The sequence below is a fragment of the Pelophylax lessonae genome, assembly GCF_965119305.1.
Source record: "Pelophylax lessonae genome assembly, chromosome: 4".
In the NCBI taxonomy this organism is placed as follows: domain Eukaryota; kingdom Metazoa; phylum Chordata; class Amphibia; order Anura; family Ranidae; genus Pelophylax; species Pelophylax lessonae.
Genome location: NC_138771.1, coordinates 429770006 through 429782765, shown reverse-complemented (window position 1 = coordinate 429782765; position 12760 = coordinate 429770006). Strand labels below are relative to the sequence as shown.

The window sequence follows — 12760 nt, the reverse complement described above, 5'->3', positions numbered from 1 at the left end:
GTTCGCAGCTCGCGGCTGGAGGAGCTGTTTAACCTTTCCACACTTTCGCAGATATCTCTCTTTCTAAGTCAGTTTTTGAGATTTTTTAAACGCAAGTCATCTCCAAATTGACTTCCACACCTTCCACAGTGATTTGGGATTTTTGGGGGTACAGGGGAAAATTTGGCTAAACTTTAGTCGAGCTTTTAGCTGGCGTGGTTTTAAGTCGCGCTCTGACCATATTGCATCTTAATGAATCTCACACTAGGCGCTATTTTCCGCCCGCCGTTCTTTGAATGCCAATTTCAGACTTAAATAATCGCCGCTTCGCAAAATCACGCCGAAACGCCAATTCGCCGTACTATGAATCAGGCCCTAAGCGACACTCTGTAACACCAGCTGCAGTAAGTTTCCCTGTAGTGCTCAGTCTAGACACTGTGTCATCATCTCCTGAATGCAGACCACACAGAGAACACAGGTGAGAGCAAGGGATCATTTGATATGTGGTCCAAGGAGCCAGGATTTGCATTGGAGTCAGACTGCTGCAGACTACAAGTTCCAGCCGGCTGGGAGAGAGAGAAAAATGCTGGGTGAGGACATAAATAGCCTGGTCCAGGAAGGAGTCTTTCTCTTGGGACCAAGGCCTTCAGCTTAGAGCAGGGACCTGGCTGATCCGGGGGATGCAGTAAGGCGCCGTGGCCGAGACGATGTGGAGAGTCTCCAGAGATTAATCAAGCAGATCCACCATTGCCAGCTCCCAGTCTGACATAAAAGGTCGTTCTTGTTTCTTTTATACCTGGGTCCATAGGTTCTTCCAGGACCTACTGGTTACTATTGTTTGACTATTGTGATTTTTTTTTACATTGCATACCCTTTGCATATTTACCAAGATAAAGAGTTTAACACTGAAAGATATCTGCCTAAATCATTCTTGTTCTTATCTGCTTCAAGAATCTTAAGTAAAATATTTGTTTACTTTGCTACAGTGTGTTGTCTGTGTAATTGCATTATCACTTTGAAATATGTCATACCCAGGGTGTCAGAGGTGTCCGGCGGCTTGCAAGGCTTTTGGGTCAGTCATCTTCCATCGGCCCTCATTGGTGTGGTGCTTCATAGGCTCTTTTTTTTCTGGCTGTAAATCAAGCTCTAGGTTAGCCTATGTGTCCATGCACACACAGGCATTTACAGGTATACTAGAAGAGGAGTGTATACAAGCAGAAATAAAACTCATCACCAGTGAGTTCAGGAGAGGAGCTTTTGGCCAGAAATAAACATGGAACACGCATATACATGCTAGGCACATTTAGGCACAATTGTGTGTTTGCATGGTAATGCTATCTAATTGCCAGAATAAATTAATATTCTGGGCAATAAAATGCATGAACGTGCACAAGCGTGAACTTGCATAAACGCATGTGCAATACACAGCCTTTACCTCATTTTTTAAGCAGCTTTTCTCCTGCCAAGAGAAAAGGCATTCAGAGGAGCTATGCAAGTGCTCAGTGTGCATGAGGCCTTATATAGAACAACCTTCTCAAGCCACAGCTGCATTAACTGTGACCCATAAACCTAACTGCCTGTCAGCTTGTTGCTGGATTTCTTTATGATAAGTGTAAAAAAATTTAAAGAATTTGAAGAAAAACTACAATATTCTTAGGCAATACATGTAACACACCCAGTACCTGTCAGTAGTAGTAACTGGCTATTCTTGTGATTTATTAAAAACAGTACAAATAAACAGGGGTGTATCTGTACAGCATAACAACCATTTTTACGTCATTTATTATTCTCTGTGAAAATACACTAAGTGCCAGATAGGTTGCTGTGACAACAGCACCACTTTGTGTCACGTTTCTGCTTCATTTTTTATATTCCCACCCCTGTGTGTATGTATATATATATATATATATATATATATATACACACACATTTGTAGATGTATTTATGGAATCATGCATCTCTCAGATTCTCCTTGTCTCCTTTCTGGTGCCATTAAAATCATGCTTCTTAGATTAATTCTTAGTTAATCTAATCAATCTTTCATTTTTATTGCATTTTGTTGGGGTTTTTTTTTCCTATTAGCAACCATTTCGAAACAGTTGCTTAACATACTTATTATGAAGAACCTATTGAAATTCATGTCTAACAGGACCATGTTAAACTGACATGTGGAGGGTATTGTATCCAATTCCGTCTTTGTTTCCTTCCCCCACTAGCAATGAATGGCTGGATCACTCCCCTCCTCTCCTCTTCTTGTCATTTACACTGCTAAAGAATAGCTACTCCAGGAGCGAGAAGCACAATTTCTGTTTGAGAAGACCAGTAACGGATTCGGTCAGCTATCCACGCTATCACAGGATTTTAACTCCTCAACCTGCATGTGTTTGTTGCTTGCATTCTCTGGATTATTTGTGGACTATATTATAAAGGATATGAACTAAAATGGCAAGTATGGTTGTTTTCTTAGGTACTAAGTAAATGACTGAAGCCTAGGAATTATTCTTCAAATTTCCTGAGCTAACTAATAAGTGTTTTTTGTTGCTGTTTTGGAGAAACTTTAATCACTGCAAGCAACAAACACATTCAAAAGATTGTTACTGAATCCTAAATAGAATTTTAAGGTTCAACAACCATAACACATTTTTAAAGAAGAAGCATGCATTAAACAGCTGCAAATAGTGCTTAAATTATTCCAAATGAACAATACACTGTGCTATTATTAGTAATGCATTGTTTATGTCTTGTATAGTCCTGGTGTCACAGTCGTGTAAGCGAATGAGGAACTGATGTTTCAGGATTTAAAATAAAATCTGTTAGGCTGACACTTGATAATTTATTACAATGGTATATTAATTAGCTCTCTATGTGAGAACGGCAGATTGTGTTGTGGGAGTAATGTTTTCTTCTGTTTCCAAAACACATTGTAAATGATGAAAACCCACATTCCATTTCAGATTCTCGTCATTTGTCACTGTTTGGCTGTAGCTGCTGTTCCTTTTGTCCATAGAATATAGTTATAGACTGTTTTATTGGAGCTGATATATTTGATATGGATCACAGTTTGGCTTAGATCAATACTAGCTGTTCAATAAACTCCTAGGAATTCAGAGAAGTGTTGCATGCGTTGGCAAGTAAAGAGTTACAGTATGGAATATTCCAACTTGAATGTTACATTTTTTAATCCTGTTTTTTCAGCGACACATTGAGAACAGGTAGCGTTAAATTTGAATTTGCTTCTCTTAAATGTTGGTAACTGATTTTAATACAGGGAACATATTTTTCTGGCTGATGATTGGATACACTAAAACATAACGTGAGCCAATGCAGTGCTGCATACAATTCAATGGCTGCTATGTACTCGCTCCTCCTTCGTTTCCTTTCTGTTGCCAGCTAGATTTTACCGTAGTCTCTCTGCCTGATGGAAAAAGAAATGACAAAACAACGTCGATTGCATCCTTCTTTTTTTCCTTAAGGATTAACCGCTCGGTGATCAAGATGTGCTGAAGGGGAAAAGGGGACATACCAGGCATTATTTGCAATGATTCATCCAGCAGGTTACCGTGTTTTGCAAGTAGGAATACTGCATCTCTTTCCTTTGTGGCTGCTTGTAAACCTTACATATGCACAGTTCCGGTACTCTATCCCTGAGGAGCTGAACAGGGGAGAAATTGTTGGGAATATCGCTAAGGATCTTGGAACAGATGTGGCCAAACTAGTAGCTGCTAATCTCCAGGTACTTTCCGATTCTGATTCCCAATATTTCTCTGTAAATGTAAACAATGGAGCCATATTGGTGAATGACAGAATAGATAGAGAGCTGCTTTGTGGACAGAGTGTTTCATGTATATTAAATCTGAAATTTGCTATAGAGAATCCAGTAGAAGTATACAGGATTGAGGTGGAAATATTAGACATTAATGATAATTCCCCTCGATTCCAGAGTGAAGAGCTGACTTTAAAAATAAATGAGTTGGCATCCCCTGGTGCTAGGTTTCTTATTCCAAATGCACAAGACCCAGATATAGGCTCTAATGCTTTGCAGGAATACCATCTCAGCCCCAGTGAAAATTTTGCTCTGATTGTGAAAAAGCGTGCTGATGGTAGTAAATTCCCAGAGTTAGTTCTAGAAAAGGCTCTTGATAGAGAACAGACAGCTGTCCACCACCTAGTACTGAAAGCAGAAGATGGTGGTGTTCCATGTAGGTCAAGCACCATGCAGATCACAATCATAGTCCTGGATGCTAATGATAATCACCCAGCATTTGATCAGCCTTCTTATAATGTCCAGTTGAAAGAAAACGCCCCCAAAAACTCTTTAGTCATTAAACTTAATGCAACAGACCTAGATGAAGGGCCTAATGGAGAGATTGAGTACTTTTTTAGCAGTCACAATTCTGATGCCTTAAGCAATATATTTCAGCTGAATTCAGAAATAGGTGAAATTCGGGTACTTGGAAATTTGGATTTTGAAGAGATTTCAGTTTATGAGATTGACATTGAAGCTAGAGATAAGGGAAGTCCTATCATGGAAGAACATTGCAGTGTAATTGTCCATATTATTGATGTAAATGATAATACTCCTGAGATGACTATAAGTGCATTTTCTAGCTCAGTGCCAGAAGACTCACCACCTGGGACAGTAGTTGCTGTTATAACTATAAAAGACAAAGATCATGGTGATAATGGAAGGGTGCAATGCCAAGTAGACAAAAACCTTCCATTCACTGTAAGGGAAGATTTTGAGCACCAGTTTTCCTTAATAACAAGTGATCATTTGGACCGTGAAAGCGTTTCTGAATACCATATAACAATAACTGCAAAAGATATGGGTAATCCCCCTCTTTCCACAGTGAAAGTCATATCAGTTGTAGTATCTGATGTGAATGACAACACTCCCCGGTTTGTTGAACCAGTTTATGAGGTCTTCGTGGAGGAGAATAATAAAGCTGGTGAGTTACTTTGTACTGTTTCAGCTACGGACCCAGATTTGGATCAAAATTCACGGCTTTCTTATTCCATCTTACAAAATCCTAAAGATGACTATGGTAGCACATCTCACATATACATAAACTCTGAAAATGGACAGGTCTACCTAAAATTTCCCCTGGATTATGAAAGGATTAACTACTTCCAGTTTCAAATTGAAGTTTCTGATGCTGGCTCTCCACCTCTTAAAAATAAGACTGTAGTGCATGTTTTTGTTCTTGATCAAAATGATAATTCTCCAGTGGTTGTCTTTCCTGTAGTTGGAGCTAATTCAGTTGCCCAATGTAAGATTCCACGTTCCACTGGACCAAATGTTATGGTAAGCAAAATATCTGCTGTAGACCATGACTCAGGTCGAAATGCTTGGCTTTCCTACAACTTACTTGAAGCAACGGATCCCACTCTCTTCAGTATTGTAATGAGAACTGGTGAAATAAAGACTAAACGTGCTATTCAAGATGTTGATCCAACTCTACATGAGCTGCTTTTGTTGGTAAAAGATTCTGGAGAACCCTGTTTATCCACTTCAGTTACAGTAATGATGACCCTAGAAGACAAAGACCTAGAGGTGTCACAGGGTGTAAAGGACCACTCTAAAAAAAGGAATATCTCTAGCCTTACTTTGTACTTGATTGTATGTTTAATTGTCATTTCTGTCATCTCATTAATTGGTTTGGCAGCCCTTGGAATTAAAATTCACAAATGCGAAAACAAGAATTTCCCTCTTTGTTGCCGACAAAGTCAAAAGAAAGCAGTGGTGGCAGGATCTAAGCTACATGGAACGTTTCAGCTTCACCCAAGCCTTTGTAACACTATAATAGGTGTCCGAGTGGATTGTGCTGGAAATATCCCATCTAACAGAAGGGTCAGAACATGTTTCTCCCCAGTCTCAGATATTAGTGAGTTTATGTTTATGAGGCCACCTCATGTCACAGCTAGCTCCTCTTCCCCGGGGATACTGGTTCCAGATCCTAACTTCTCCATTGCTTCCAATGAGGTGAGCTCCCAGAATTTGCCATTGCTTGAAACCAAAGTCAAACAAGATGAATGTCATTAAATTTTCAATTTCATCTTTCATGGCATCTGTGAGCAGTGTGGTGAGCATATTTACAGCACATTTCTTTCATCATTACGCCATACTGTCCACTTTATTTAAAAAAAAACATTTTTACATTTACTTTCGTAGGGGAGGTAAATCCTTTAGAGTAGAAGAAGGTGGTCTTGACAGCAATACACTACAAAAATACATCTAAAGCTAATATGCTTAACTATGTACTAAAGGACAGGATAAGTAGAATATGTCCAACCTAAGTAGCAACAAGGCCTAAAAATGTCATAATTGAACTATTTCTTTCTGCAGCTAGGACCGCTCCTTATAACAATTTTGGTTAGAGGTCAAGGAAATCAAAAATTGTCTGTATTTACTCCTCAGACTTTATCAAGTTCAGGTTGTCATGGCCAGGATACTAGTACCGCTGCTACTGACGTACATATCATTTTTAGCATTTTTCCTTACTTTCCAACCAATTGTTTGATGGAGATTATCTTTAGTTATACTACCATAACAGAATGTTTGAGTATTTCATAGTAGATGAGAACTATTATAATAAAGCTGCAGACATCCCATTAATAATAAAGTAGTTATGGATATCAGAAAGGATATTCAACAGTTTACATAACTTTGTGGTTATACATCAGATAATATTCCAACCATGTTTAAGCCAAAATTTTTCGAATAATCACTTAAGTGTAAAAGTGCCTCGATCAGTGCTGATATATACTCTAATAGGTCTAAAGATTTAAAACATACATAACATTTTTTCCTTTTACATTATATTCCTAAATAAAGTAATTGTTTTACTTTTTAATCCTGCACACCATGCTCCCAGATATTTAGTACTAGGCAAGTAAATAATAAACAATATAGATGCCTATGGTAGATATCCCTACTATAGGTTTATGATTATTTAGCCCAAGGAAGTCCTTATGTGGTAAATTTCAGCTGCCCTTAGGGATATATTTATATGAGTCCAACTGCAAAAAATGATTCTTATGGACAATAATACTTGCCAAGATGTGATCTAGACCTAGCCTTTTCACATTGGAATATCTGGAATATATTACTTGAGAAATCCTTTGCTTCTAAGACGGATGAAGGTCCATCAAACATTGTCAGGTTTTTGGATCCTGACTAATCAACTGACTGATGTATCATCTTTTAATAAACTTGCCGCACTTTCATATATTGCCTTAAAGTTGGTACTGTATTGGACAAAACAGAGACTTTTGGGGAGTACACACCAGCAAAAAAACAAAAACATCATAATTACAGTGTAATCAAGGAGACGCTCTGAAATACACTGACATAAGATTTAGTCTGCTTTTGCAGACACGTTTATATCCATTTATACCGATGGAGACTTGTTTGTAAAGTTTTTAGTGAGTCCTGATTAACATGCAAGCATCTTTTGAAGACCATACGATGGGGTAAGAACTGTCATGACTCATGAAATTCTTATTTTAACATTTTTGGTCATGCAAAAATACATTTCATTTCTTGAAAACATATTACATTCATAATAAAGCATTTTTCATATTTTATTTGTGTCAATGAGTGTGTGAAACATTCTTTTTCTCATCTTGTTTTACGCCTTTCAAAAAACATACTTTATAATTCATATTGATGGTTTAAACAGGTCATTAAAAAATAAAAGCAGTGTACCATTTTGCTCAGGGCAGCCACTTTGTGGTTTGTTGTTAACCGAGATTTTGTTAACATCATCTCACTAGAAACCAGTCTTTAAGTAAAGATGATCCTAGAAGATGAAAGTTTAATGTTTCAGTGAGATGACAAGTTGCTCCCAGTAAATTGTTAAGCTACATTCTTACTAATATGTTGCTCACAAAATGGCTGCCCTACTCTATATTTATCACAAATGTGTTGTATAATTTAAGTGTGTGTTTACATTTGAAAGCAGTTATGGGCCCTGGGAGAAATAATTGAAAAATGATTATCTACCTAAAGACATTTTATACACAGTGGCATGGAGAAAATGGGAAATGATTTTAAAAACTGTCAATTGCTTTATTGTACACATACACACAATATTTTAGGAATGAGTAGTGGTCAGAGCCTTTTCTACAGGTAACTGAAAACTCTCTATTTTTAATAGTACTGCAACAAGTGCAGTAGCAACAAGATGCAACATTTTGAAATAAGGTTCTTTATATTAAAATAGCTGGTTGCAAGATGAAGTTAACCTTGCTTTGCTCCTGTGGTATTTGTAGAAAAACAAAAAAATTCCCAGCGTGATAGACAATGACTGAGTGTGCAAAGAGAGTTGACTATGCAAGTTCTAATTCAAGTCTCAGTTGGAGAAATAATGCCTTTTTCCAAGTTATTTCTCATTTTATTTTTTTATATGATCACCTTTAAATCGAACTTGCCAGTTTTTTTTAAAACACCCTGCAATTTGCCTGTGCCTGTGATCAGGCTATGCACAATTACAGTAAGTATTTTCATATTGTTAACAACCAGTAAATAATCTTTTAAATGTTCCCTCCCTAACCACTCTAGCTGTAGGAACTGTAGAGCAATTCAGCCTTAAAATTCACAGTGTAAGTACTTCTCTCAGCAGCTCTGCTCCCACTTCCAGCAGTGAATTGGCAGCTTTCCAGCCTTATAATATCTAATGTAAACACAGAGCAAGTGCTCTAATAGGGGCAGGGGGCCCTGAGTTGCTGAGACAATGACTTGTTTGAATTCAGAGCTTCTGCTATAAATTCTGAAGAAGAATTGCACCACGGAGCCTGCAGCTATAATGGTCAATGAGGATTTGTTGTTACGACAGTGTAAACACTTTAACTTGCAGTGTCCAGCTACAGGTTCACTGTTAGCAGGAAATAACATTGGTGCCTATTTCTGGGGAGAGAAGAGAATTTGTAAGTATTTTAGATGGGAGTAAGTGGTTGGCTATGGCCTTTCAAATGTATATGAAATGGCAGTAGTGGTAGGGTGGCCAAGAAAAGGATCTACTGTAGCTAATGGAATGCAGCACCCCCCCCCCCCCCCGGGATTAAACCATTCTGTAATCCTATTATAACTTGAATTCTCATTGTAGATTGTAAGGCTCCATGTACACGGGACGCTGGAAATGGCCGTTTAGGAGCAGTTGGGCGTTTTTTTCAGAAGCCCCTGAACCCATCTACATTTTATCTTATCTGTCCATGTACACCAGGTCGTTTACAGTCATTTGCAGGCAGTTGCGTTCAGGGACTGTTTTCAGAACGCAATTATTTGCGTTCGAACGTGTGTTTCCCGGCGTTTCAAACGCACAAACGCATCCGAAACGCATCTGAACGCGTCCGAACACGTCCAAACGCGATGACCCGCGTTTAGCGTTCGCGTTTTTCCATTTTAAAGGGGAATAATTTTTTTGACCTCTAGGAACGGTTCTAAACGTAAACGCCCCTAAACGCCCCTAAACGCAGGTATAAACGCGACTGAACGGACGTTTCAAACGTCCTAAAAATTCCAGCATTCAAAGGGACTTTTAACAACGTCCCATGTACATGGAGCCTAAGCAAGACAGTTTCAGGGTGTTGGCTGCATAAAATGATTTAAAAAAAAATCAGTAATTTACAAATTACTGCTTATTTGTTAAATTCCAGATTCAATTAGGCCTGTGTGCTTAGTGTAATTACACCTGAAAACCAAAAATTCTTTTAGAGCTGCTCTCATACCTAAACCTCCAAAACATATACTGTAATTTTCCAAATTTTTACAGCAATTAAGGAATTTTACCTTTAACCTTTGTTCTTCTATTGAGCCAGATGCACATCCTTTAGGATGATGAAAATAATCACTGCTCTGTCTGCAATGCAGAGGTGGCATTGTCAATCATACCTTTGCACGCCTGTAGCTGTATTACAGGCGGTTGTGGCAACACACAGCCTTTCCATTTCCTGTAATCCTGCCCACCGCAGCATGCTCTCTGTTTGACTGACAGCAGCGCTGCGAAGGAGCAGAGCTTCCAGTCTCTGCTCCTAGTGACAATAAAGTGCAACCATACTCCACCCCAGCCCTTGGCAGCATTAATTAAGAAATGACAATAGTGGTCACATGACTGCTTTAAGGACTTTAATAAAAGTATTCAATTTTTTTTTTTTTTGTCCTTTACTTGCTGCACACCGTATATAGTTACCCAACTAGTACAGGGAAAAAAAAAAAAAGACCCTTCCGGTTGAACACTTTGCTACAAATTCCATATTCTTGTATAATGTGTTCAAAAAGAAAGACATCAAGAGAAGTTTTTTATATTCTATTCTATTTATATTCTATTTATTATCTATATTCTTCTTTAATACCACTAACTGTGGAAGGGAGTTACACATCTTTACCACACTAACAGCAAAGAGCTCCTTACTCAGTTTAACCACTTGCCAACTGCGCACAGTATATTTACTGCGGCAGTCAGCCCCGGCCAGGCAGAGTGACGTAGATCAACGTCGCTAGCCTGTCACCGGGTTTTGAGCCAATAGCGGGCGAGCGCGCGCCCGCTGAGGCGCGCGCCCGCCCTGGCTCGTTCACAGAGGAGTCTGCGCATGTGACCGGCGGACCCGATGTCCGCCGGTCACACTACGATCGTCGGTAGAGCGGGAGAAAGGCGCCTGTCATTCTCCCCTGTGTAAAAATGGAGATCAGACGGTTCTACTATGTAGAACCATTGATCTCTGTTTTTACAATAGGAGACATGTCCCATCACAGTTAGAAACACGCCCCTAGGACACACTTAACCCCTCCCTCTCCAATACAGTTAACCCCTTCCCTGCCAGTGTCATTTTTACAGTAACAGTGCATATGTATAGCACTGATTACTGCAGTAATGTCACTGGTACCCCCAAAAGTGTAAAAAATGTCAGTCAAGGGTCTGATCTGTCCGCCGCAATGTCGCAGTACCGCAAAAAAAATCGCAGATCGCCGCCATTACTCGATAAAAAAAAAACACCAAAAATGACAAAAATCTTTCCCTTTGTTAGTAAACGCGATAACTTTTGCGCAAACCAATCAAAATACACTTTTTGCGTTTTTTTTTTTTACCAAACATATGTAGCATAAAACAAATTGGCCGAAAATGTTAAGAAATTTTGATTTTTACATTTTTTTTGGGGGGGGAATTTCATATAAAAAAAGTAAAAAATATTGTTATTTTTGCAAAATTTACGCTCTTTTTTGTTTATAGCGCATGATCAAAAAATCGCACAGGTGATCAAATACCACCAAAAGAAAGCTCTGTTTGTGGGGAAAAAAGGACGTTTAGGTACAGCATCGCACAACCGCGCAATTGTCAGTTAAAGTCACGCAGTAAAAAATCGCAAAAAACCCCCTGGTCAGGAAGGGGGTAAAATCTTCCGGGGCTTAAGTGGTTAAGATAAATCCAACTTAGTCTAGTTTCATTGTGTGGCCTCCACTCCCTAGATTGAATAGTTTCTTCCCAATACTTCAATTTTGTGATTATATCATCTCTTATGCACTTCTACTCCAGAGAGAAGTTTAATTTTCAAAGTTCCCTCATAGCTGAGATCCTCAAGTTCCCTTGTTAATTCCCTTCTCTGCTCTTTGAACTCTCCATTTCAACATCTGCAATTCTAATTTCCACATCCGCAATCAGATCAGTTTGAAATTAACAAATCCAACAGAGCATGTTGAAGACATGCCAAGCCCTAGTTGAGTATGCAGTTTCATATGCCCAATCAATATCAGGATAGATGAAGTCCCCCATAATACCATTGCCCTGCTTCCCTGCATCAACCATAAAGACTACACACCACCACAAGTCTTGTTGGTGATGTTGTCCCTCAGATTCACCTTAGATCATTCTGAAAACACAGGCATACCTCGTTTTTCTCTTCTACCCACCCTGCCTCTCCAAAACTAAGTGTACCCTTGGATATTTACAATCCAGTCATGTAAGCATTCTTTCCAGGTTTCCAATACTCCCACAAAGTCAGACTCTCCCTCAAGTAAAAGAGATTCTAGCTCTTCCATTTTGTTAGCCAGACTTCTATCATTTGTGTACCTACCTTTTTATTTTGTGTTACCATTTAGTATTTTATCCTTTCTTGCTTTTGAATTACAGTTAAAAATAGTCAGTCTACCAGCATTGGACTTGGAAACTATAGTTTTCATGCTATCTGATTTCTGGCTATCTGGTCCCAATCAGCACCTGATGGGTAAGGTTCAGATGTAAAAGCCTCAGACCCTAGACCAGTCTTCTCACTGCACTCGCACATAGTGAGTAAAGACATAGTTCTTACAGCACCCAACATTGCTCACAGATCCCCTCAGTGCTTGCAGTATCCCTCAGTACTCACAGTGCCCCAAGGTTCTCGCAATGCACTTCAGTTTTCACAGTGGCTCTTACTCCTCACAGGTAGAAAAGACAAAAAAAAGAAAAAAGAGGGGCGCACCGACCTAGTGCTTTACCATAAAAACTTATTAAAATATTAAAAGGTGTACAATATACTCACAAGACTGGTGTGGTACAACACACATCAAGAATAGCATATACAGTCTCCAAGGTAGCCAGGTCCCAATAGTGACAAATGGGCATACAGATAGTCGCATGGGGCTGCTGTGGCTAGGCTGACGCGTTTCAGGGGCGAGCCCCCTTCCTCAGAGCCAGAAAAGATGCTGCTAGATTACAAGCCGAACGGTCAAAGACTAAATGGAAGTAGGCCCCACCTCTTCCTGCTCCACCCCAACCCTAAGGGCGGGACAGAGGGGAGGGGGGAG

At 39.2% G+C, this 12760-nt stretch overlaps 1 protein-coding gene across 1 annotated transcript in view; it reads left to right on the top strand.

The window, feature by feature from the left end:
- Positions 1-3265: 3265 nt before the first annotated feature.
- LOC309552111 (protocadherin gamma-C5-like) overlaps positions 3266-12760 on the top strand; it is a 136445-nt gene continuing 126950 nt past the window's right edge. Inside the window, exon 1 of the mRNA XM_082252910.1 lies at positions 3266-5962. Within this exon, the coding sequence (XP_082109036.1) occupies positions 3518-5962 (2445 nt within the window). The 5' untranslated portion in view covers positions 3266-3517. The remainder of the gene's footprint in view (positions 5963-12760) is intronic.